The 27803-nt window shown below is 36.1% G+C and overlaps 1 protein-coding gene across 3 annotated transcripts in view; it reads left to right on the top strand.

Moving 5' to 3' along the window:
- Positions 1-27803, top strand: part of JAK2 (Janus kinase 2) — a 149155-nt gene that overhangs the window by 47004 nt on the left and 74348 nt on the right. For 2 of the 3 annotated variants that reach the window (XM_021694454.2, XM_021694455.1), the window contains exon 1: positions 18486-18725. In XM_021694454.2, coding sequence (XP_021550129.1) covers positions 18506-18725 — 220 coding nt within the window. In that variant the 5' untranslated portion in view covers positions 18486-18505. Of the gene's footprint in view, positions 1-18474; positions 18726-27803 lie in introns of those variants that run through there. The other variant, XM_021694453.2, reaches the window with a different exon arrangement.

Genomic DNA, 27803 nt, shown 5'->3' with positions numbered 1-27803 from the left:
ATTGGGCTCCCTGCTCCGCAGGAAGCCTGCTTCTCCCTTTCCTACTCCCCCTGCTTGTGTTCCCTCTCTTGCTGTCTCTTTGTCCAATAAGTAAAAATTAAAAAAAAAAAGTAAAATTAAAAAAAGAGGATATAACAGTTGCAAGTATTTATGCGTCTGACATGGTAGCACCCAAATACATAAAAGTTAATAACAAACAAAAAGGAAATAATTGATAGTAATACAAAAGTAGTATGGGACTTTAACACTTCACTTACATCAATGTTCAAATGATCCAAACAAAATCAACAAGGAAACAGAGGCTTTGAATCACATACTGGACCAGATGGATTTAACAGACGTATTCAGAACATTCCATCCTAATACAGCAGAATACATATTCTTTTCAAGCGCACATGAAACATTCTCCAGCATAGATCACATAGTATGCCACAAAACAGGCCTCAACAAATAGAAGAATACTGAAGTCATACCACATACCTTTTCTGATCAAAGCCCTATGAAACTAGAAGCCAACCACAAGAAAAAATCTGGAAAGAGCACAAATACATGGAGGTTAAATAATATACTGCTAAACAATGAATGAGTCAACTAAGAGATCAAAGAAGAAATCAAAAAGTACATGGAAACAAATGAAAATAAAAACATAGCAGCCCAAAATCTTTGGGATGTAACAAAAGTGGTTCTAAGAGGTAAGCTTATAACAATACTTGCCTGCCTCAAGAAGCAAAGAAAAATCTCAAAGAAACGACCTAACCTTACACCTAAAGGAACTAGGAAAAGAACAAACAAAGCCCAATCTTAGCAAAATGAAGGAAATAATCAAGGTTGGAGTAGAAATAAATTATACAGAAACCAGAAAAAAAACAAAAAATAGAACAGATCAATGAAACCAGGAGTTAGTTCTTTGAAAAGATCAACAAAATTGATGAACCTCTATCCAGACTCATCTAAAGATAGAGAAAACCCAAATAAACATCACTAATGAAAGAGGAGAAATAACCAATACCACAGAAATACAAACAGTTGTAACAGAATATTATGAAAACCCATATGCCAATAATTGGACAACCTAGAAGAAATGGATAAATTCCTATCAAAACTGAAGCAGGAAGAAATAGAAAATTTGAACAGACTAATTACCAGCAATGAAATTGAATCTGTAATAAAAAAACCTCTTCCCTCCCCCAAAAGCCCAGGACCAGAGGGCCAAAGATTTAGAGTTAATGTTTCACAGGTACGTTGTGCCAAACATTTAGGTTGTACCTAAATGGTACGTTGTGCCAAACATTTAGAGTTAATACCTTTGTTCTCACACTATTCCAAAAAACAAAAGAGGAAGGAAAACTTTTAAATTCATTCTATGAGGCTAGTATCACCTTGATACCAAAACCAGATAAAGACATCACACACAAAAAGAACTACAGGACAGTATCTCTTGTGAATATAGATGCAAAAATCCTCAACAGAATATTAGGAAGCCAAATCCAACAATACATTGGAAAAATTATATCCCATGGCTAAACAGGATTTATTCTTGTTAAAATATTTACAAAATAACCAATGTGATACATCACCTTAATAAGAGAAAGGATAAAAAACCATATGATCATTTCAGTAGACACAGAGAAAGCATTTGACGAAGTATAATAGTCATTCATGATAAAAACCCTCTGCAAAATAGGTCTAGAGGGGACATAACATAATAAGGGCCTTCTATGAAAAACCCACAGTCAGCATCATCCTCAGTGGTGAAAAAATGAACGCTTTTCCCCTAAGGTCAGGACAAGGATGTCCACTCTTACCATTTTTATTCAGCATAGTACTAAAATTCCTAGACACAGCAGTTAGATAAATAAAGAAATAAAAGGCATCCAAATTGGTAAGGAGTAAGTAAAACTCTCACTCTTTGCAGATGACATGATACTAGATATAGAAAACCCTGAAGACTCCACCAAAAACTACTAGAATTGATAAATGAATTCGGTAAAGTTGCAGGATACAAAATCAATGTACAGAAATCTGTTCCATTCCTATGTGCTAATGTGAAGCAGTAGTAAGTGAAATTAAGAAAAAAAATTCCATTTACAATTGCACCAAAACTAGCAAAATACCTAGGAATAGATTTAACCAGAGGTGAAGGACCTGTACTCTGAAAACTACAAAACACTAATGAAAGAACTTGAAGATGATGCAAAGAAAGACATCCCATGTTGATGGATTGGAAGAACAAATATTGTTAAAATGTCTATACTACCCACAGCTATGTATAGATTTAATGCATTCCCTATCAAAATACCAACAGCATTTTTTCACAGAAGTGGAACAAATGAGTCTAAAATTGGTATGGAACCACAGAATAGCCAAGGCAATATTGAAAAAGAGCAAAGTTGGAGGTATCCCTCTCCCAGATTTCAAATTATACTACAAAGCTATAGTAATGAAAACAGTATGGTACTGGCATAAAAATAGACATATCATCAATGGAATAGAACAGAAAACTCAGAAATAAACCCACAATTATATGGTCAATTAATCTCTGACAAAGGAGGAGGGAATGTACAATGGGAAAAAAGCAGTGTCTTCAAGAAATGGTCTTGGTCAAACTGGACAGCTACACGCAAAATAGTGAAACTGAACCACTTTCACTATAGACAAAAACGAACTGAAAATGGATTAAAGACGTAAATGTGAGACCTGAAACCATAAAAATCCTTGAAGAGAGCCAGGCCATAATTTCTCTAACATCAGCTGTAGCAACATTTTTCTTCTATGTCTCCTGAGGCAAAGGAAAGAAAAGCAAAAATAAACTATTGGGACTACATCAAAATAAAAAGCTTCCACACAGCAAAGGAGACAGTCACCAAAACTAGAAGGAAACCTACTGAATGGGAGAAGATATTTGCAAATGACGTATCTAATAAGGGGTTAGTATCCAAAATATGTAAAGAACCTATACAATTCACCACCCAAAAACCAAATCACCCAATTAAAAAATGGAAAGAAGACATGAACAGACATTTCCCCCAAAAAAAGACATGCAGATGGCCAATAGACTTATGAAAAGATGCTCAACATTACCTATTATCAGGGAAATGCAAATCAAAACACAGTTAGATATCACCTCACCTATCAGAATGGCTAAAATCAACAACACAAGAAACAACAGGTGTTAGCAAGGGTGTGGAGAAAAAGGAACCCTCTTGTACTGTTGGTGGGAATGCAAACTGGTATAGCCACTGTTTTTCATAGTGGCTGTACCAATTTACATTCCCACCAACAGTGTGCAGGGGTTCCCTTTTCTCCACATCCTTACCAACACTTATTTTTTGTCTTTTTGTTAATAGCTTGCATGACAGGTGTGAGGTAATATGTGTGTTTTGATTTGCATTTCCCTGATAATTAGTGATGTTCAGCATCTTTTCATGTTCCTGTTGGCTGCCTGTATGTCTTCTCTGGTAAAATGTCTATTCAAAGTCAAAGAGCTTCAATCCATGTTTTCTTCTACTAATTTCATGGTTTCAGGTCTTACATTCAACTTATTAACCCATTTTGAATTTATTTTTGTATATGGTGTGAGGTAGTGGTCCAGTTTCATTTATTTGTGCGTAGTGGATTAGTTTTCCCAACAGCAATTATTGAAGAAACTGTCCTTCTCTATTATATATTCATGCCTCCTTTGTCATAGGCTGATTGACCATATATGTGTGGGTTTATTTCTGGGCTCTCTGTTTAATTGTTATCTTTGTGTCTGTTTTCAGACCAGTGCTATACTGCTTTGATTACTATAGCTTTGTAGTGTAGTGTGAAGTCTGGGAGGGTGATACTTCAGCTTTGTTCTTCTTTCTCAAGATTTCTTTGGTTATTTGGGTGTCTTTTGTTCCATGTAAATGTTAGGATTCTTTGTTCTAATTCTGTGAAAAATGCCTTTGGTATTACGATGAGGATTACATTGAATCTGTAGATTCCTTTGGGTAATATGTACATTTTCACATTAATAATTCTTCCAATTTATGAGCAATATGTCTTTCTATTATTGTTTTCATTTTCTTTCATCAATGTCTTATACTTTTCAAGAACATAATTCTTATAAATTCAGGCTTTTCAAATTTAATCTTTTCAAATTCACTAAACTTAATTTATAGACTAGACTGGCATATGGTATAATTTAGTGAATGTTCCATGTGCACTTGAAGAGGATGTATATTCTGCGTTTGTTGGGTATAGTGTGCTATAAATGTTTAGCTGGTTAATGATGTTCAGGTCTTCAAAATTCCTACTTATTTTTTTGGTCTGTTTTATTTTTGTTAATTCTGGACAGGAGTATTAAAATTTCTAGCTATTATAGTTGTTTTGCCTATTTCTCTCTTTACCTTTTTGCTTCATGTGACTTGAAACTATTATTATATGTATATAAGAAGTCTAATATATAAATCTATTTATTGTAGTTTTTTAATGTCTTAAGAGATGTCATGAAGATACTAATTTTTTTCTGGAATGTTTATTATATGACTTTTTACATATTGGTGAGTTATCCATCTCAATATCTTTGTATGGTTATAAATAGGTGGTCAAGATTTCTTTTTTCCCTTGCCATTTAAAAGTCATTTGAGGGGCGCCTGGGTGGCTCAGTTGGTTAAGCGACTGCCTTCGGCTCAGGTCATGATCCTGGAGTCCCTGGATCGAGTCCCGCATCGAGCTCCCTGCTCGGCAGGGAGTCTGCTTCTCCCTCTCCCACTCCCCGTTTGTGTTCCCTCTCTCACTGTGTCTTTCTCTGTCAAATAAATAAAATCTTTAAAAAAAAAAAAAAGTCATTTGAGAAACACTTACTGTAAAGACCCAACAATTCTCCACCAAAATGCAGATGATACATCTGTTCTCAGGTTACCTTATGTGTGGATATTTTTCTCAACTCTCTTTGTTCCTTTGGTCTATTTTTCTGTACTTACGCCAATACCAACTTGACTTAATTTCTCTAACTTCATAGTAAATCTTGATGTCTGGTCATGTAAATCCTCCAAGTTAGCTCTTCTAGATTATTTTGCTTCTTGTAATTCTTTGTTTTCTATGTAGATATTAACTTGTAAATTCCCATAACTGCTAAGATTTTAATTGGGACTGTGTTGAATCTATAGATCGATTTAGAGAGGAGTTGATAACTGAACAATATTGAGTTTTCCTGTAGTTTTATATCTGTATGTTCTATTCTTTCATTCTTTAGCTGACCTTTATTTTTTCTAGCAATATTTTACAGTTTTTATTATAGAATTCCTAGATATTTCAATAGATTTATTCCTAAAATATTTGACTTTTTGTTACTATTGTTAATGATACAGTTTTTAATCTTCCCTTTTTAAATTGCTTCTGGTATAAGGAAGTCAATTAAGTTTTGTATATTGATTTTGTGTGCACTATTCTTACTAAATTCACTTAGTAATTGTTATATTCTTTTTTTTAATAAGATTTTATTTATTTATATGACAGAGACACAGAGAGGGAACACAAGCAGGGGGTGGGAGAGGGAGAAGCAGGCTTCCTGCTGAGCAGGGAGCCCGATGTGGGGCTCAATCCCAGGACCCTGGGATCATGACCTGAGCTGAAGGCAGACGCTTAATCAATGAGCCACCCAGGCGCCCCAGTAATTGTTCTTTAAGTTTTTCTGCATATATAGTCATACTATCTGTGAATATGATAGTTTTACTTCCTCCTTTCTAATCATTGTACCTTTTATTTACGTTTCTTATGTTACTGAGTTGGGCAGGACCTCCATTAAAATGTTGAGTGGAGTCATGATTTTAGACATATTTATTAAGTTTTTGAATTCAAGAAGAATGAGATCAGTATTGCACCAAAAAGTATTTTAATTCAAGATCTTTCATAGTTTTTATCAGAATGAGGAAGTATGCTTTTTTAGCTAGTTTAGATGAGAGTTTCTATTCAAAAATCATTGTTGAATTTTATTAGAGTCAGTTTCTACATCTATTGAAATGGTCATGTATTACTTTTCTCATGTATTCTAATAATGTGGTAAATTCTATTGATTGATTTTTGAATGTTAAAATAACTTAGCATATCTGGGGTATACTAACCCAGACAAGATTTGTTAGTCTTTTAAAGTATTACTAGATTCAACTTGCTAGTATTTTATTATCTTTTTCATATATGTTTATAAGAGGTATTTACATATAATTTTCTTTGTCACAATCTTATTACATTTTGGTATTATGATTCTATCAAAATATGTGGAGAAGTGTTTTCTAATTTCTATTTACTGAAATAGTTTGTGTAAGTTCTTTATTCTTGCATATGTTTGGAAAAATTCACTAAGAAAGTCAATGGGCATTGAATTTTCTTTGTGGAAAAGTTTTAAGGTATATATTCCATATATTTAATAAATATTAGAATTTTGAAATTATCTTTCTTCCTTTGTCAGTTTTAATAAGTTGTTTTTTTCAGTAAACTTGTTCATTTCTTCAAAAATTTAAATTTTTTTGGAGGACGTTCCTATATTAACATATTTTTAATATTGGAAGCTCTGGTAATGTATAATTTTCATTCTTGATATTGGTCATTTATGTTTTCTCTTTTTAAAACATCAGTCATTTTTAGTGTTTTATCAATTTTATTAATGTTTAAAAGCCAACTTTTTTTCGTCCTTTTTTTCACCACTGATTTCTGCTCTTAAATATTTTTCCTTCTGTGGTTCTTAGCTTAATTTGTTGTTCTTTTCCTAGCTTCTTGGTATAAAAGCTCATCCTTTAATTTTGTTTAGCTTTATTCTTTTCTCACATAAGACTTTAAGACTAAATATACTAGTAAACACGTTTACTGCATTTCTTTCATATTTTTATCATTTAACTCAAAGTATTTTCTGATTTCTTCTTTGCACCATTAGTTATTTAAAAGTGTGTTCCTAAATTTCTGAATATATGGGGATTTTCTAATCGTTTTTATGTTACTGATTTTTAGTTTAATCCCATTGTGATAAGAGAATATACTATATAATAAGTACATGTTATGATACTTTTATCAGTGGTCACAATTTCCATAAGAGAGTTTTAATTTAAGTGCATTTGTAAGTTTACTTTGGTTCACATGCAGAACTTTGTATTTTTCAAGATATTTTTTCTTTTTGGTTGAAGTTACTAAGAATAGCATGAATTTACAGAATATTGAGTGTTACTGAATATCATATGTCCTATTTTGCAATTAAATGCACTTTTTAATATAATGTATTATTAGTTTCAGAGGTAGAGGTCAGTGATTCATCACTCTTGCCTAATACCATACCCAGTACTCATTACATCCTGTTCCTCCTTAATGTCCATCCCCATTATCCCATCCTCGCCAGCAACCCTCAGTTTGTTTCCTATGATTAAAAGTCTCCTGTGGTTTGTCTCCCTCTCTGATTTTGTCTTGTTTTATTTTTTCCTCTCTTCCCCTATGATCCTCTGTTTTGTTTCTTAAATTCCACATATGAGTGAGATCATATGATAATTGTCTTTCTCTGATTGACTTACTTGCTTACCATAATATCCTCTAGTTCTATAATAATGTGCAACATTATTGCACATGACAAGATGTCATTTTTTTGATGGCTGAATAGTATTCCATTGTATATATATATACACACCACATCTTTTTTATGCATTCATCTGTTGATTGACATCTGGGTTCTTTCCATAGTTTGGCTATTGTGGACATTGCTGCTATAAACATAGGGGTGCAGGTGCCTCTTCGGATCACTACATTTGTATCTTCGGGGTATATACCCAGTAGTGCAATTACTGGGTTGTAGGGGAACTCTATTTTAAACTTTTTGAGGAACCTCCATACTGTTTTCCAGAGTGGCTGCACCAGCTTGCATTCCCACCAACAGTGTAGGAGGGTTCCCCTTTCTCCGCATCCTCGCCAACTTCTGTCATTTCCTGACTTGTTAATTTTAGCCAGTCTGACTGGTGTGAGGTGGTATCTCATTGAGGTTTTGATTTGGATTTCCCTGATGCCGAGAGATGTTGAGCATTTCTTCATGTGTCTGTTGGCCATTTGGATGTCTTCTTTGCAGAAATGTTGTTCATGTCTTCTGCCCATTTCTTGATTGGGTTATTTGTTCTTTACGTGTTGAATTTGGTAAGTTCTTTATAGATTTTGGATACTAGCCCTTTATCTGATATGTCATTTGCAAATATCTTCTCCCATTCTGTCGGTTATCTTTTGGTTTTGTGGACTGTTTCCTTTGCTGTGCAAAAGCTTTTTATCTTGATGAAGTCCCAATAGTTCATTTTTGTCCTTGCTTCCCTTGACTTTGGAGACATGTCTAGCAAGAAGTTGCTGCGGCGAGGTCACAAAGGTTGCTGCCTCTGTTCTCCTCAAGGATTTTGATGGATTCCTGTCTCCTATTTAGGTCTTTCATCCATTTTGAGTCTATTTTTGTGTATAGTGTAAGGAAATGGTCCAGTTTCATTCTTCTGTATGTGGCTGTCCAATTTACCCAACACCATTTGTTGAAGAGACTGTCTTTTTTTCCGTTGGATATTCTTTCCTGCTTTGTTGACGATTAGTTGATCATAGAGTTGAGGGTCCATTTCTGGTTCTCTATTCTGTTTCATTGATTTATGTGTCTGTTTTTGTGGTGGTACCATGCTGTCTTGATGACTACAGCTTTGTAATAAGGCTTGGATTCTGGCATTGTGATGCCACCACCTTTGGTTTGCTTTTTCAACATTATTTTGGCTATTTGGGGTCTTCCATGGTTTCATACAAATTTTAGGATTATTTGTTGCAGCTCTGTGAAAAAAGTTGGTGGTATTTTGATAGGGATTGAATTGAATGTATAGATTGCTGTAGGGAGTATAGGCATTTTAACAATATTTGTTCTTCAAATCTGTGAGTGTGGAACATTTTTCTATTTCCTTGTGTCTTCCACAGTATCGTTGATAAGTGTTCTATAGTTTTCTGAGTACAGATCCTTTGCCTCTTTGGTTAGGTTTATTCCTAGGTGTCTTATGGTTTTGGGTGCAATTGTAAATGGGATTGGCTCCTTAATTTCTCTTTCTTCAGTCTCATTGTTAGTGTATAGAAACACAACTGATTTCTGTGCATTGATTTTATATCCTGCAACTTTGCTGAATTCCTGTATGAGTTCTAGCAGTTTTGGGCTGGAGTCTTTTGGGTTTTCCACATAGAGTATCATGTCATTTGCGAAGAGTGAGAGTTTGACTTCTTCTTTGCCGATTTGGATGCTTTTTATTTCTTTTTGTTGTCTAATTGCAGATCATAGGACCTCTAGTATATGTTGAACAATAGTGGTGAGAGGGGACATCCCTGCTGTGTTCCTGACCTTAGGGAAACAGCTCTCAGTTTTTCCCCATTGAGAATGATATTTGCTGTGGGCTTTTGTATATGGCTTTTAGGATATTGAGGTATGGGCCCTCTATCCCTACATTGGGAAGAGTTTTAATCAAGAAAGGATACTGTACTTTGTCATGTGCTTTTTCTGCATCTGTTGAGAGAATCATATGGTTCTTGTCTTGTCTTTTATTAATGTAGTGTATCACGTTGATTGATTTGAGGATATTGAATCACCCTTGCAGCCCAGGAATAAATCCCATTTGGTCGAGGTAAATAATCCTTTTAATGTATTGTTGGACCCTATTGGTTAGAATTTTGGCAGCCATGTTCATCAGGGATACTGGTCTATAATTCTTTTTGGTGGGGTCTTTGTCTGGTTTTGGGATCAAGGTAATGCTGGCTTAATAAAAAGAGTTTGGAAGTTTTCCTTCCATACAGTTTCAGAAGAATAGGTATTAATTCTTCTTTAAATGTTTGGTAGAATTTCTCTGGGAAGCCATGTGGCCCTGGACTCTTGTTTGTTGGGAAATTTTTGAATACTGCTTCAGTTTCCTTGCTGATTATGGGTCTGTTCAGATTTTCTATTTCTTCTTGGTTCAGTTTTGGTAGTTTATATGTCTCTAGGAATGCATCCATTTCTTCCAGATTGCCTAATTTTCTGGCATATAGTTGCTCATAATATGTTCTTATAATTGTTTGTATTTCTCTGGTGTTGGTTGTGATCTCTCCTCTGTCATTCATGATTTTATTTATTTGGGTCCTTTCTCTTTTCTTTTTGATAAGTCTGGCCAGGGGTTTATCAATCTTACTAATTTTTTCAGGGAACGGGTTCGTAGTTTTGTTGATCTGGTCTATTGTTCTTTGGTTTCTATTTCATTGATTTCTGCTCTGATCTTTATTATTTCCCTTCTCCTGCTGGGTTTAGGCTTTATTTGTTGTTTTTTCTCTAGCTCCTTTAGGTGTAGGGTTAGGTTTGTATTTGAGACCTTTCTTTTCTTGTTTCTTGAGACAGGCTTATATTGCTATATACTTCCCTCTTAGGACCACCTTTGCTTCATCCAAAGATTTTGAACAGTTGTGTTTTCATTTTCATTTGTTCCTATGAATTTTTTAAAATTCTTCTTTAATTTCCTGGTTGACCCATTCATTCTTTGTAGGATACTCTTTACCCTCCATGTATTTGTGTTCCTTCCAATTTTTTTCTTGTGGTTGACTTCAAGTTTTAAAGTTTTGTGGTCTGAAAATATGCATGGTGTAATCTCAATCTTTTTGTACCAGTTGAGACCTGATTTGTGACCCAGTATGTGATCTATTCTGGAGAACGTTCCATGTGCACTCAAGAAGAATGTTTATTTTACTTTAGGATGGAATGTTCTGACTATATCTGTGAAGTCCATCTGGTCCAGTGTGTCATTAACAGCATTTGTTTCCTGCTAAGATGATCTGTCCATTGCTGTGAGTGGGGTGTTAAAGTCCCCTACTGTTACTGTATTATTAATTAGTTTCTTTAGTTTTTTTATTAAGTGGTTTATATATTTGGCTTGTCCCAAGTTAGGGGCATAAACATTTACAATTGTTAGATCTTCTTGTTGGATAGATCCTTTTATTATGATATAGTCTCCTTCTTCATCTCTGATTACAGTCTTTGGTTTAAAACCTAGTTTGTCTGATATAAGGATGGCTACTCCAGGTCTCTTTTGATGCCTTTGGCATGATAAATGGTTCTCCTCCTATTCACTTTCAGTCTGGAGGTGTCTTTGGGTCTAAAATGAGTCTCTTGTAAGCAACAATTTGATGGATCTTGTTTTTTTAATCCTATCTGAATCCCTTTGTCTTTTGATTGGAGCATTTAATCCATTTACATTCAGAGTAATTATTGAAAGATATGACTTTAGTGCTATTGTATTACTTGTAGAGTCGCTGTTCCTGTAGAGTGTCTCTGTTCCTTTCTGTTCTTTGTTACTTTTGAGCTCTTTCTGCTCAGAAGATCCCCATTAATATTTCTTGCAGGGCTGGTTTAGTGTTCACAAATTCCTTTAGTTTCTGTTTGTCTTGGATGTTCTTTATCTCCTATTTTGAATGACAGCCTTGCTGGATAAAGTATTCTTGGCTGCGTATTTTTCCCATTTAGCACATTGAATATATCATGCCAGTCCTTTTTGGCCTGTCAGGTGTCTGTGAACAGGTCTGTTACCAGCCTTATATTCTACCGTGTAGGTTAAGGACCTCTTGTCCCGAGCTGCTTTCAGGGTTTTCTCTTCATCTTTGAAATTTGCAAGCTTCACTATTATATGTCAAGGTGTTGACATATTTTATTGATTTTGATGGGGGTTCTCTGTGCCTCCTGCACTTGAATAGCTTTTTCCTTCCCTAGATTACGGAAGTACTCTGCTATAATTTGCTCCAATATACCTTTTGTGCCCCCCATTCTTCTTCTCCGTTCTCAATTATTCTAGTATCATTAGCTTTATGGTATCACTTATCTCTTGAATTCTCCCCTTGTGATCCAATAGTTGTTTATCTCTCTTTCTCTAAGTTTCTTTATTCTCCACCATTTGGTCTTCTATATCACTAATTCTCTCTTCTGTCCCCGCTTATCCTTGCAGTTAGAGCTTCCATTTTTGATTGCATCTCATTAATAGCCTTTTTTATTTCAACTTGATTAGATTTTAGTTCTTTTATTTTTCCAGAAAGGGATTCTCTAGTGTCTTCTATGCTTTTTTTCAAGCCCAGCTAGTATCCTTATAATCATTATTCTGAACTGTAGTTCCAGCATTATTTATATTATACTTATTAGTTCCCTGGCAGTCAGTACTGCCTCTTGTTCTCTTTTTTGAGGTGAGTTTTTCATCTTGTCAATTTGTCCATTGAAGAATAGATGAACAAGAGAACAAAATATCTAAAATGGCAATGACGACCCCAGAGAAATATACACTAAACAAATCAGAAGACACCCGAAACTGGAAAAAAAAATTAAATTAAAATTAAAAAGAAAAAAGAGAGATTATTGTCAGACAGTTGAACAGAACAGAGCAATACAGTGGATTCTATGTGTATTTTTGTCTGTTTATTAGAAAACTAGATTCCAAAATTGTAATGAATGAAAAACTTATATATGTATAAAAATAAAATTAAGTACAATGAAAGGGTAGAATGTAACTGTGAAAATGAAAATTAAAAGACAAAATAAGAAAAAAGAAAAAAAAGAGAAAAAGAAGGAATATAAACAGACAGGTGAACAGAATAGAGCAATATACTCTATCCTGAGTGTATTTTGGTCAGTTTGTTAAAATAAAGTACATCTCAAAATTGTAAAGAAAGAAAAACTTATGCATACACAAAAATAAAATTAAATACATTGAAAGGGTAGAATGTAACTGTAAAGATGAAATTTTAAAAAGTCTTTAACAATAACAACAAAAGAATATGATCAGACAGGTGAATAGAACAGAGGCATACACTAGATTCTTGGTATATTTTTTCTGTTTGTTAGAAGTAACTGCATCCCAAGATTGTAAAACTTACATATATATACAAAAATAAAATTAAATACAATGAAAGGATAGAATGTAACTGTAAAAATGAAAATTAAAAAAGATTTTAAAAAAAGAGTTGATAAAATAAATTGGTTGAAAAAGGAAAGAGACAAATTAAAATTGTTTTAAGATTGAAGAATCATGGGGAAAAAACCCATGAATTCTGTATACTATTTTCCTCTAGTGCTGAAGTTTTACAGTTCTCTATGATCAGTAATACTGGTCTTAGCAGGCTGTTCTGGGTGATATCCTGGGGGATGGCCTGTTCCATTGAGTCTCAAGTGTCGTTTCCCCAGGCAGAATTGCACCTCCCTTGCCAGGGGGCCAGGCTAAGTAAGCTCTAGATTGCTTTATGTGGTTTTTGTTCCCTGAAGATTTTCCTTGTGGCTTTAGAGCCTGACAATGAGAATGGTGGCCTCTCAATCTCCAGCCCCAGAGGCAAGAGCTTGTAGCCCCACTCCTCAGTGCACCCTTAGGGAAAAGCAGTCAATCAGTCAGTGCTGTCTCCCTCTGCCACTCGGTGCTCACCCAGCCTGTGATGGAGTGTTTCTATCTCAGGCACACACCCTCCTTTGAGTCTCTAAACCCTGTAGGCTCTTATGGTGTGCACTAGCGCCGCTCCTCCCAGGGGAGGAATGGGGGTTGTCTCCCCAGGGTTCTGTTGCTTGCTGGGCCCCTGCTCCCAGAGCAGTTGTCCGACCTTGCCAAGGTCCAGGGTACATGGCAACTCCGAGCTGAGAGCCCACTCTTCGACTCACTGATTGCAGCCAACTTTTCCACTCTAATGCCTGGGAACTCTGCCACACTCAGGCATTCCTGGTCTTCCTCTGACCCCGGGTTCCTGAGACCACACTGTCCCATCTAGGATTCTGCCCAGCTTCGCCACCTGAGCACCTTTCAGGCAGGGACGTCCCTCACTGGAACAGACTTATAAAGGTTCTACTTTTGTGCTCCACTGCTATATCACTTTCCAGTTAGGCTTATGGAGGAGGCTCCCTCCCCCCCAAGATTTATCTTCCCGAAATATTGCCTCGGATTCACTGTGCATCTCCTACCTTGCAGAAGGTGGTCTCTTTTCTATTTGTAGAGTTGCAGCTGTTCTTTTCTTAGATCTCTGTTGAGTTCACAGGTGTTCAGAGTGATTTGATAGCTATGTAGCTGAATTCCTGGGGCTAGATGAAACTAAGGTCTCCTATTCCTCTGCCATCTTGGACTATCTCTAAATGCACTTCTTAATTAATTCTTATTAAATTGTTACGAGTGTTGTTTCAGATAATAAAAAGAGTGGGTAGTGATAAAGGTCAGTTTCACTTTTTTATGTGATCCTCTCAGTGTTGTTATTTCTTCAGTATTTTTAAGAATTATATAAATTAAGCCAACATTACGGGTCTTAAATAGATAAAATGGTTGCTTGCTCCATTGTTCATATTTTGAATATATTCCTTTAGTATTTGTTGAGAATTGTGTTATGGTGTAACATGTGGTTTACTTTCAGGAATATTACAGGTGCATTTGAAAAGATTGTGTCGTTGGTGTTCTCTTGATTTTATTTTTCAATGGAATATAGGAGGTGGAAAGTAAGAGTTGGTGTGGCAGTTTTGGTGATAGAGGAGAAAGGATAAGGTATGAGATAGATTAGAAAAGTGGGAGAGTAAATGGATTAAGGAAATATAAAATTATAGGTGAGCAGCAGTAATGGCTCATTTGCAGTTAGACTTTTAATGAATTTAAAGATAGACCAATCTCAGTGCATATGTGTTTTCATCAGCCATATTTATATGTATAGGTGGACGCTCTGAGTACTCAGGAGTTAAAATTTGAACTCTTTTAGAGTTTCCTTGTTATCTCTGGTGTTCTGTTTATTTTTATCTGTGTAAGTAAAAGTCTTTTTAAAACTGTATCTCCTCTCAGAAGATTCTTTTACTGTGAACTTAGGCATCTTTAACACCAGTGAAATTTCTTCTTTTATTTTTAAATGTTTTTTTCTTGTCTGTGTTCTTTTTTCTTCCGTCTAGGGCTCTTGGAGTACTTTCTTGATTATTTCCTCTTCTTTCTTAGTTTTTTGCTCATATTTCTCTCTCTTGATCTAGGAAACCAGGAGTTTGTCTTGAATTTGTCTTCCAGGTTATTTGATATTGTCAGTTGTATTATTCAGTGTTTTCATTGAATTGTCATTATTTTTTTGTAGTTACTATTTTCATTCTCTGATCCTTTTTAATGATCCTTTACTGATGCTTTGTGTTTTCAAAATATTCCGAATCTCTCTGAGGATACCAAGGAGAATTTTTTTAATTTAAATTCAATTAGCCGACATATAGTACATCATTAGTTTCAAATGTAGTGTTCAATGATTCATCAGTTGCGTATGACACCCAGTTCTCATCACATCACGTGCCCTTCTTAATGCCCTCCCTCAGTTTCCCCATCCCCCTACCCAGCTCCCCTTCCACAACCCTCAATTTGTTTCCCAGAGTCAAGAGTCTCATGGTTCATCTCCCTCTCTAATTTCCTCCCATTCAGTTTTCCCTCCCTTCCCCTATGATCCTCTGTGCTATTTCTTATATTCCACATATGAACAAAATGATATGATAATTGTCTTTCTCTCATTGACTTATTTCACTTAGCATAATACCCTCTGATTCCATCCACGTTGATGTAAATGGTAGGTATTCATCCCAAGGAGAATTTTTAAAAACACTCTCTTCCCTGTACTATCTTTGTTTCTTCTGGCGTTAGCTGTTCTCCTCATATTTGCCCTCCTCTATTATGCATTCTTCCTGTCCCCCTTCACCCCCAATATATGATTCTTGATTATCATTGCATATTTATGCTTTTTGTATGTGTGTGCAGACAACTATTTTTAATGCCCGTTAATACCTTCTTCTGTGTGTATTTTAAATAATCTTTATTTCTTCCATTCTGCTGTGTCTGTCATCTGTTCCTGTCTACTTTTTATCTTCCATCGGTTTTTTGAAATTTCTGATTTTGTTGATGGCACTGTTTCTTATTTTTCCAAGCTCTCATGAATTTATTTACATGTACTTTTTATTTTACTCCTTTTCATCCTTTCGGCTGTTGTTGTCATCTCTTTTGCTTTTACATCTGTTACAAATTTCACTGTACATTATTATCATGCCTTTAAACAATTGTTAATTATCTTTTAAAGAATTTAAGTACGGAAAGAAAAATAGAATGTTATACTTACCCACATATTTACTGTTTTTGAGTTCTTCATTCCATTCTACAAACCTAAGTTTGCATCTGGTATCATTTGCCTTAATCCAGAGAACTTTTTTTTTAGCATTTCTTAAAGTTTGGTTTTTTTTGATGATGTGTTTTCTCAGCATCCATTTATCTGAAAATATATTTGTTTATCTTAAATTTTAAAGGTCATTTTTGAGATGTCAGTTTAAGTCTTATTGTGGCTCTCCTGTATGTATGTGGCTACTTTTAAGATTTTCTCTTTGATTTTTGGCAATTTGATTATTATATGACTAGATATGGATTTTTACAAATTGGGGCTACCTGAACTGTTTGTGGTTTGAGGTTTTCAAAATTAGAAAAATTTTAGTGAATATTTTTCCAAATATTTCTTCTGTCTAGTTCACATGTGTTAGATTGCTCAGTATTGTTGATTTCTCCATTCTAGCCATTGTCTTCACAGTTGCTAGCCTGAATTCCATCTCCGACATCTTGGTTATATCTGCATCCATTTGTAAATCTGCAGCATAAGTCATAATCTCTCAGTCTTTTCTGTTTTGGGGGCTCCTCCTCCTAGTCATTCCGTTGATGGGTGTTTGAGGGAATGCACAGAGTCCAAATTATTGACCAGAACCCAAGCAAGATGCACCTATTTTCTTGGGACCTTAGGGTTGCTGGCCTCTTGTTTTCCCAGCCTGTCTTCTGCTGGAGGGGCCTGCCACGCTGTTACTCAGGCAGCCCTGTTTGGGCAGAGTTGCCCTGCACCCCTGTGGCGGGGGATGGGCTCAGTGGGAATCAGTTTTGGGGGCTTTTGTTCTCTGGTGGCTTTCCCTGGCGGCTTTCTGCGTCTCTTCCATGAGTCAGAGTAGAAAAGACCGTTTCCAACCCTCTGCCTCAGAGCACAACGATCGCAGTCTGTTCTTCAGTGAGCTCTCCAGGCCACACCGTCTCCGTTTCTGTCCGTGCTGCTATAAACTGCAGTGGCCTGGGTTGTGCGCCCCTCTGCAGCACCCCCAGTCCTGCCTCCAGGTCAGGGCACGTTTCTGCCCTTTGTGCTTCTAAAACTGCCAGCCACTCCCAGTTCGCTCGCAGGACTCCACGCTCTGGGTTTCCGCCCCGGGGGCTGCAGTTTGGAGGTGTGACCCTGCCGTTCTGGGTTCCGCCTCGGGGTCTGCCCTAAAGTCCTTTCCTCCTCCACTACCGGTCTGCGGGTCTGTGCCCCGTCCGCAGCGCGTGAGGGTGTCGCTCACCGGCGGTGTAGGACCCCAAGGCCAGGCACCCTCCCGCTGCCGTTTATCCTCCGATATCTGACCACGGAATCACGGCTCCCCGCTTCGTACCTCAAAACCAAGCCCCTGCGATATTCTGTTTGTAGAGATCCAGATCTTCTTACGTCTCAGGCCGGTTTCGTGGGTGCTCAGAGTGGTCTGGTAGTTATCCAGCTCAATTCCGGGGACCAGTTGAAGTAGGGTCCCCTACTCCTCTACCATCTTTCCCCCCTCCCTGCTTCTTGGTTTTAAAGTGATTGCCCTACCCTATATTTATGCTCAGAGGCAGGTAGGAAGAAAGCGAAGGGGGAAAAGCAAAATGCAAAAAGGAAGCCAAGTCAGCTTCCTCTTAAGGAGTGCTCCTGGAAGTACCACCCAGCAACATCCAGTTAAATCTCATTTGTTGAAACTGGTTCACGTGGCTCTCCATCTGTGGGGAAGAACAGTTCTTAGGGGTGTATGTTGCTCTCCCCAACAAAATGGGACTCTATGAAGAGGGAAGGAAAAATGTATTTAGTTGCAATTTGCCGCAAATATCTTTTTTTAAAATCCTTTCCTAAATGGTATAATTTCTCAAATACTGTACTTCAGTCCAATAAATTAGAGTAGATCTTGTACCTTCCTACTTCTCAGCACAGTTCTACTCTCCTAGAATGTTGATTGTCTTTCATTCATATAAATCTAGTCTGTTGTACAGAATCAGTTTTAAATGTGACCTCTCTAATAAAACTCATCAGTTTAAACTCAGTTTGAAATGTTATTTACCCCCTCCAGATACCAGTAAGCAATTGTCACAGTAATTAATTTATTGAGAATTTATGTTGCCTAGTGGGATCTCTTCTCCTGTTGCCTGTGACTGATTTTGTTTGTTTTGTTAATATTACATATCTGTATTATGTTTCCTCAGTTAACTTGTAAACTTCAGCTTTATGGTCCTTGTCCACAGGAAGGCTATAATCTCAGTGTCTCTCACTGTGCTTTGTATATAGTAGCACACAATATTTATTCAGTTAATGAATTTAACAAAGTCACTGCTTTCAGTGACGCCTTCTTTGTATATGAGGGATGCCTTATCAGTATCACTTTCTTTTGTAACTTACTGTTTTTTTTCTTAACAGGCAAATGTTCTGAATAAAACTCTGTTTGGGAATGGCTTGCCTTACAATGACAGAAATGGAAGGAACATCCGTATCTCCTGTACAACAGAATGGTGATATTCCTGGAAATGCGAATCCCATGAAGCAAATAGATCCACTCCTACAGGTGTATCTTTATCATTCTCTTGAGAAAGCTGAAGGAGAGTATCTGAAGTTTCCAACTGGGGAGTATGTTGCAGAAGAAATTTGTGTTGCTGCTTCTAAAGCTTGTGGTAAATATTTTAAAAAATTATTTTCTCCTTGGGGTGCCTGGGTGGCTCAGTCAGTTAAGCGTCTGCCTTTGGCTCAGGTCATGATCCCGGGGTCCTGGGATCGAGCCCCGCATCAGCCTCCCTGCTCAGCGGGAAGCCTGCTTCTCCCTCTGCCTCTGCCGCTCCCCCTGCTTGTGTGCTCTCTCTCTCTGACAAATAAATAAAAATCTTAAAAAAAAAACTATTTTCTCCTTGTTAATAGATCATCACTTCAACTATGCTACTCTAATACAATATACATGGATAACGGATTATTTTTTTATTTTTTAAAATGCTTATATGCCAGTGTGCTGTCAAAGGGAGAGCTGCCAGAGCTTGGAGACCTGTTTGCTACCTGGTGCTGCCTCACACTGGGGTCTCTGCAGGCGCCGAGCTCCTCGGTTGCCCCAGGTGCAGCTCTCGAAGTCCCTGGTGCAGCCGCTGCCCGCCACAGGGTTCAGGCAGCAAACTTTGATGGAGTGTGTTGTTTCCAACAGGGGAGAGTGCACAGGCCCAGGGAGCATGGCTGCCTGCCTCCACCTAGATTTCAAAGGATGGAGCCAGGCAGCTGGGAGCCTTGGCGCCAATCTCTGGTAAAGCTACAAAGACAGAAACCTTGTTCCAGTGTGTCCTGTAGGCAAGACATTGTCATGTCAAAGAGGATTATTCTTGAGCCTTAGGTCTAATGGAATTTGCCCTGTTGGGTTTTAGACTTGCTTTGGACCTGTCACTCCTTTTTTTCTGCTCCCTTTTGGAGATCTTATGCCTGTCCTGTCATATTTTGGAAGCATTTAAATTGTTTGATTTCACAGATTCACAGCTGTGAAATCTTCAGGATGAATGGTACCTTGGGTCTCACCCAAATATGATTTAGTTGATATTCAGATGAGTCTTCGAACTTCAGACTTTTGAGTTGATGCTGGAATGAGTTAAGACTTTGGGGGCTGCTGGGATGGAGTCAATATATTTTGAATATGAAAAGAATGTGAATTTTGGAGTACCAGGGGCAAAATGGTAGGTTTCTATTGCTATGTCTTCATGTCTCCTTATCTTTTTTCTGCAGTCTTTAGAAGTTTTATTTGGATTGCTTTTTAATAGTTTCCATTGTCTCCTCATGTTCGTGTTTTGCTCTACCTTCTTTACTAGATAGAATATATTACAGTACCTGATTTAACTTTGTTCATTGGTAATTCTACCATCTCTGTCATTTCCAGGTATCCTTCTACTGATTGATGTTTCTTCTGGTTATAGGTCATATTTTCCTGCTTTTTCAAATGCCTACAATTTTTTATTGGATGCTGGATATTGTAATGTAAATTTGCAATTTACATTGTTGCCTGCTGGATTTTGTTGTATTCTTTAATTAGTGATGGACTTTGTTCTGGCACGTGGTTAGGTAATTGGTGGTTTACTTAGCTGCTTTTGAGATCTTCTCCTCCTTCTCTTTCTTCTTCTACCTTTCGTTAAATAATCCAGTATTTCTAGTATATTCACAGAACCATGCAGCTGTCCTATCAGTTTTTAGCATCCCCAGAAAGAAACCTCTTACCCATCAGAAATAATTTTCCATTTCTTTCCCAGCTCCCCCAACAACAAATCTGCTTATATCTCTAAGAATTTGTTTATTTGTAACATTTCATGTAAGTGGAATCATGCCATATGTGTTTTTTTGTGACAAGGAGTTGAATTCCTGAGTCATATTGTAACTTTGTCCTTAACCTTTTGAGGAACTGCTGGAATATTTTCAAGGCACCTACATCATTTTACATTTCCACCAGCAGTGTATGAAGGTCCCAATTTTTCTGCATCCTGATCAATACTTGTTATTACCGGTCTTTTTGATGAATGACATACTAGTGGGTGTGAAGTGGTATCTCATTGTGTTTTTTTGAAAAAGCTTTATTGATAAATGATTCACATATCATACATTTCATACTTTTAAAAAGTGTACATTTCAGTGATTTTTAGTATCACCAGTCAATTTTAGAACACTTTTCCATCCCAAAAGAAACTCTGTGCTGACTATCACTCTCAAACCCCTTCATCCCTCTCCAGCCTCAGGCATTCCCCTAATCTATATTCTGTCTCAATACATTTGTTTGTCTAGATATTTCATATAGATGGGGTCATATAATATGTGGCCTTTTGTTCCTAGCTTCTTATATATAATAGCCCCCTGCCATGGAAATCTTTAGTAAAAGGTGAAAGATTTATGTGATCTGAAGAGAAGCTCTGGAGTATTCTACTAATACAATTTTTGTGAATTTCATCCATATTGTACCATCTGTCAGTACTTCATTATTTTATGGCTTGAATAATATGCTACTCTATGGATAATGCCACATATTATTTAACCATTGATCATTTGCTGGACATTTTGGCTGTTTTAGTCTTTGTCTATCATGAATAATGTTCCTGTGAACATTGTGTACAATGTTGTGTACAATGTGGGCAGATGATTTCATTTCTGTATGTATACCCAGGAGTGGAATTGTGGGTCAAATGGTAACTCTTATGTTTAACTTTTTGAGGAACTACCAGACTGTTTTCCAAAGTGGCTGCACCATTTTATATTCATACCAGTAGTGTGACAGTGTTCTGACTACTCCACATCCCTAGTAACACTTGTTATATGACCTTTAAAACTTATATCCATTCTAATGGGTATAAAATGGTATCTTATTATAGTTTTGATTTTTTTTTTTCCAGATTGCCAGTTCTTTTGAGTATCTTTGCATTGCTTATTGGCAATTTGTGCATCTTCTTTGGAGAAATGTCTATTCATATCCTTTGTCCACTTCTTAAATAGGTTTTTGTTTGTTTGTTTGTTATGGGGTTGTTAATAGTTATATTTTCTAGATACAGATCCCTTATCAAATATATGATTTGGAAGTCTTTTCTCCCATTTTGTGTTTTGTCTTTTCATTGTCTGGCTCTGGTAGCATTCTTTGAAGCAAAGATTTTTCATTCTAATGAAATCTTTTTATTTATTTTTGTTGTGGTTGCTTGTGTTTTTGTGTCATATCTGAGAATCCATTACCAAATCCTAGTTCATGAAGAATTACCCCTGTAGTTTCTTCTAGTAGTTTTATGGTTGTAGTTTTGCTTCACTTTGAGTTCATTTTTGCAGCTGGTTTGAAGTGGAGGTGCAGTGTCATTTTTTTGCATGTGAATATCTATGTGTTACTGACTTCTCCCACTTTGTATAGTATTTAGAGGATTCATCTATGTTGTACCATGTATTAGAACATTATTCTTTTTTTTTTTTAAGATTTTATTTATTTATTTGAGAGAGAGAATGAGAGAGAGAGAGCACATGAGAGGGGGGAGGGTCAGAGGGAGAAGCAGACTCCCCGCCGAGCGGGGAGCCCGATGCGGGACTTGATCCCGGGACTCCAAGATCATGACCTGAGCCGAAGGCAGTCGCTTAACCAACTGAGCCACCCAGGCGCCCTAGAACATTATTCTTTTATGGCTGAAATATATTCAGCTAAATAGTATCAAATACATGATACAACACGAATGAACCTTGTAAATATTATAGGAAGTGTAAAAAGCCAGTAACAAATGAATATCTACATGCAAATCCCAGCACCATTTGATGAAAAGGCTGTGATTTCCCTGCTCAGTAGTCTCAGAACCCTTTCAAAGTATTATTTGGCCATAAATGAGTGGGTTTGTTTCTAGATTTTCAGTTCTGGTGTCTATATGTCTTAACCCCAGTACCATACTCTCTGCATCATTATGGCTTTGTAGTAAGTTTTATAATCCGAAAGTGTGAGTTTTCCAACTTTCTTGTTCTTTTTCAAGATTGTTTTATTTTTCTAAATCTCTTTTATTAGATTTTGTGTTAAAGTTTTTGCACTGTTATTTTAGGATTACCCTAGATATCACAGTGTACGTTTTTGGCTTATTACAGTCTTAAGCTTGTATGTTAATAATTTTGTAAACAATTCAAGAACTTGAGAGCAGTTTAACTCCATTTACTTCTCTGCACTTTTGGTACCAATGTTATCATATGTTTTATTTCTGCAGGCATCATAAACCCCACAGGGCACTTACATTATTGTTGCTTTAATAGTCATTCTTTTGTATTTACCCTTTCCTTTGTTCTTTATTCTTTCCTGTACTCCCATGCTTCTACCTGTCATCATTTTCCTTCAGCCTAAAGAACTCCTTTTAGTATTTCTGTATCTCAGATCTGCTGATGACAGATACCTTCAGCTCTTATTTATCTGAGAATGTCTTTTCTTTTTGCTTTCTTTTTTGAAAGGTATTGTCACAGGGTCCAGAATTCTTGGTTGGCTTCCCCCCTACCCCTTCATTCAGTGTTCTTACTATGTTCTATTCATTCATTGTCTTTTGGCTTCCATGGTTTTTGTTGAAAAGCTGCCTATTAGTCTTTTATTTCTCCTTTGAAGGTAATATGTTTCTACGCTCTGGTTACTTTTAAGGTTTTTCTTTCTGTTCTTCATCTTCAGCAGTTTTTTTTTTTTAAAGATTTTATTTATTTATTTGAGAGAGAGAGAATGAGAGAGAGCAAGCACATGAGAGGGGGGAGGGTCAGAGGGAGAAGCAGACTCCCCGCCGAGCAGGGAGCCCGATGTGGGACTTGATCCAGGGACTCCAGGATCATGACCTGAGCCGAAGGCAGTCGCTTAACCAACTGAGCCACCCAGGCGCCCCATCATCAGCAGTTTGACAGTGGTGTACTTATATGTTGTTTTCTTTGTCTTTATTTTGCTTCGGGCTCTCTGATCTTGCTGAATTTGTAGGTCAGTATCTGTTTAGCTTTGGAAAATTCTTGGCCGTTCAGGGACATGTAAATTAGGTCCATTTGACAGGTCTTAAATGCCTTTTATACTGTCTTCAGTTATTTCCATTCTGTTATATTTTTGTCCTTCAATTTGGGTACTTTTATTGACTTGTTTTTGTGTCGACTGGTTCTGTTTTCTATAGTAGTATACTGTGTGCTGTTAAAGCCCTCTGTTGGCCCATGGTTTAGTAGTATCAGTATCGCCAGGGAGGTTGTTAGAAATGCAGTATCTCAGGTCCCATCCCAGGATCAGTGAATAACCATGCTTTTCAAGCTTTTCAACAAAAACCATGGAAGCCGAAAGACAGTCTCCAGGTTGTTATAATGATGAACATTAAATTTTGAAAAGTACTGGTATAGTTCATTCTAGCTCATTCAGTTAGGGAGAACAAAGAAACTATTTATATAGTTTATAAAGCCCAGTTAGGATTTACTGTTGGGATCTTTACAGTGGAACCCATGTTATGTGCCATGTACTTTGCTAAGTACTTTATTCATATTACGGCATTTTATCCTTCCAACTATCCTATGAACTCAGTTTTCTGTCCTTATTCTTTAGATGATGAAGTATAAGCTTAGATTAACTACCACAAGTTTACCTAGCTAGTAAATGGCTGAGCTCAGACTTAACTCATATCAGACTTTAAGCTAATGCTATATAGATTATCACTGTTTAAACTGGGATACTTTTGAGATAAAAAGATATGCTATTAGTAATTATGCTGGAACAGTAGACAAACCAAACCTATCTTGGTCCAGCCAGGTTATATGCTCATCCTGTCTGTAGCGCTATGCTATATAACGCCTCTCTTTTCTTTTCTGTTTAGCTATTTTAGCTTCAGGAGCATTTACAGCTGATCCTCTGTTTATATACATTTTATGTATCCTGCCTGCATTTACATTGAATAGCTAAATCCTCCTGTGCTTTCAGTTTATGCATTACCTCTTCAGAAGCCTTCATTGAAGTCTTTACTTCATTTGACTCTCTTGATAAATGTTTTTACCTCTGTTAAAACCAGAGCTGAATAGAAGTTAAAGTGATGAAAATGTATTTTACTTAATAAACCATTGTAATAGGGAAGATATTCTAGTATAGAAGTGAGCTTGACTGAATACAGCCTGAACAGGTGGGGTTTTATAGCCAAAGAGAAAGATCGGCACTGGTGAATGGAAAGTTACCAGTTACACTGGTGAATGGAAGAGTAGACATCAAGTCTGGGGGGACTCTGGGTCAACCAGCCTAATATGATTCTTGCCATAGGCAGGCCAAGGTCATCAGTTATCATCTGCTGGATAATACGGGTGAGGAGTTTGATTAGATATCAAAGGTGGGGAACTCTTGCTAAATGGACTTAGGATTCTTGCTAAAACTTGATTCTACATGGAAAAACATGTATGAGCAATGTATGAGGATTCAGAGGAGCCTTGCTAAAATTTGGTCAAGCAAAGAATCTTTTTCATCTCTCCCCTGTACTTCATTGTTTTCTTATGGTCTTTACTATCATTGCACTTACCCTTTTGAATTGTAGTTCCCCAGTGGCATCTCTGAGTCATCTGCTACAACGTGAGTTCCTAAAGTTGAGCACTATTTTTATTTTTATATATCCTGTACCCCTCTTGTGCTTATTATGGAATAGGGACTCTGTTAATATTAGTGGGATGATGACTGGTCTTGCTCTAGAATGATATGGAACTGAATCACAGTTATGATAATGGCTTGGAAAATAAACACATTAAAGTGCTTTTAATAAAAATACAAATAATTTGGACTTGGTGTATAGGGAAAGAAAGAGTTAAAAATGACTGAGGTTTCTGTGTGGTCCTATTTTTTCAATATAATGTATATCTCAAATACAGTGTCATTGCTTTTTCATCCTTTCTAGGACAACCCAATTAACATGAACTAAGAAAAATGAAATAAGTATTAATATATAATTGCCATTTTGGAATAAGATATCAGTGTGACTAAACACTTTCTTTTGTTACTTGTTTGAAGGGCTGACTTAACCATTTTTCTTTTGGTGTGTATCCCCCTTTTTTCTGACCCTTTTGTGCCAATTTATATAGATACACTCATTTTCCTATTTTGATACCTATAATTCAGGTATGCAGTCCAATTTGAAGAAATCATTATTTGTCATTTAAAGAAAATCCTGGTGATTCATCGATATGAATTCACTTTTCCCGCTTGTTTGATTATGCTGTTGTTTGAAAATCACGACCATTGTCTTCTTTTAAAAAAAATCCCTGTTATCATGTGCTAAGAATAATGGTTCCGTATACAATTTTGTTTGCATGATTACATTTAAACTAAATGCTACTTTTTTGTTAAGATTCTCTTTCCAGTATTTTCTCTTCTCAAGGTAATTTCATATCAGGTCTATTATGGCCCTTTTCTGGGCATTTTCATCTCCTACTCTGTCTCTTACATACCTAGAACACTGGCTGCATGAAGCATTTCGTGTGGAGACGAGAGGTGGTAGGTAGATAAAAGAAGTAATATGTGCAAGGCACTGGGACGTGAGATTACCATGCTAACTACTTGACTGACTGGATGGTGTTATTCAAATTTTCAAGTTTAAAATATTTTTTAGTGCATAATTAGCCTAGATCAAAATAGTATTCAGATAAAATAACTCTTTCTCCAGTTATTGAATGGCATTATTTCCTGTCATGGTTATTTTAAAATTCAGAGAAAGACAAGCCATCATTCTCTATAGTTTCAAGGTGATTAACATGATGAACTCTAATCTTGGTATTGATTAGTATCTTTTTTAATTTCTTTTTTTCCTTTCCCCCCCTTTTTTTTGACATGAGGACTTACTGTTTTTATTTAATGAATTCTTTTTTAAAAAGATGGTTTTTCTCTACTGTACTCTTAATTTCCTTTTCTCTTTGTCCCATCCTAGTAACTGGGGCAATAATCTCTTGTGTGTCCTTCTATAGTTTTTTCCATGATCATATGAACATATATGGAAACATAATCCCCCATTTTATAAAATGGAATCATATTTTATGCTTCTTGCCTTTATCATGAAAACATACATTGTGAAAAATCTATTCAAGCCACACACTTTTGCACTAATTTTTTTTATTGAGTTTCCTAATATTCTGCTCCATGGATTGTACTACCATATTTTTTTTGATTTTTCTACTCTTGAATTTACATTTTCTTACTACTGTACTGTACTTTTAGGAGTATGTTGCTGGGTTGAAAGGTTGACATTTCTAGCAATTATGTAACATCGTCCCTTTTCACCATCATCTAATCAGCCCTAGATGTTATCCCTCTTAATTTTGCTAGCTGAATGGTATAAAGTGATATCACATAATTTTAATTTGTATTTTCCTCAGTGCTAGGTATTACCATCCTTTCACATGTTTATTAATTATTATTACTCATGTATTTGCTCTATTGTAAGTAACTTACATCCATTTTTTGCCATTTTCACTTTTATTTTGCATTTTTAATCCTGATTTTTTATTATAAAATATTTAAAGTGATACTTTGCATAGAAGAATATAATACATATCAGTGTAGTCACTGGACAACTTTTCAAATTTATTATTTTGCCATTTTCAGATTTTCCTCTGATTCATTGTTGTGATGAATTACATTAATTTTTCCAATTTAGCCATCTCTGCTGTTGTAAGATAAATGAACTTTGTCTTTTCTTTAAAGAAACATTATAGGATTTGGTTTGCTGTTAATTAAAATGTTTAGGATTTTTCTATCTGTTTCTTTATGATGTCTGGCTGGTTTTGGTGTCATGGTCAAACTAAACTCCCAAATTATGTCAATATCTCTTTTCTCTCTTTCTTTTCTCTATAATAGTATACCGAAGATTAGAATTGTCTTTCATGTTTGGTTGAACTCACATATAAATTTCATCTGGGCCTAATTGTGGTTTTTCCTTTCTTCTTGTTACTTCTTTCTCTTTCCCCCCTCTTCCTTCATTATTTTTTTAAGTGGATATATTATAGTTCTTTTGAAGTTTTTTGTTCTTGAATCCATTTTTTAAAGTTATATATCTTTTTAAAATTGTCTGTCTACATTTTCAAATTTATTGGCATTGTTTATTCTCTTTTTGTCTTCATAACCTATAATTATACTTTAAAAAATCATTAGTGTTTATCTGTTTTTTTTTTCTTGGTCAGATTTGACAAAAGCTTGTTTATTTTGTTGGTCATTGCAAATAATCAGCTTTTATTTTGTTGATTCTCTTTATCGAATCTTTATTCTG

The sequence above is a fragment of the Neomonachus schauinslandi genome, chromosome 13, assembly GCF_002201575.2.
Source record: "Neomonachus schauinslandi chromosome 13, ASM220157v2, whole genome shotgun sequence".
In the NCBI taxonomy this organism is placed as follows: domain Eukaryota; kingdom Metazoa; phylum Chordata; class Mammalia; order Carnivora; family Phocidae; genus Neomonachus; species Neomonachus schauinslandi.
This window is presented reverse-complemented; position numbering and strand designations above follow the sequence as displayed.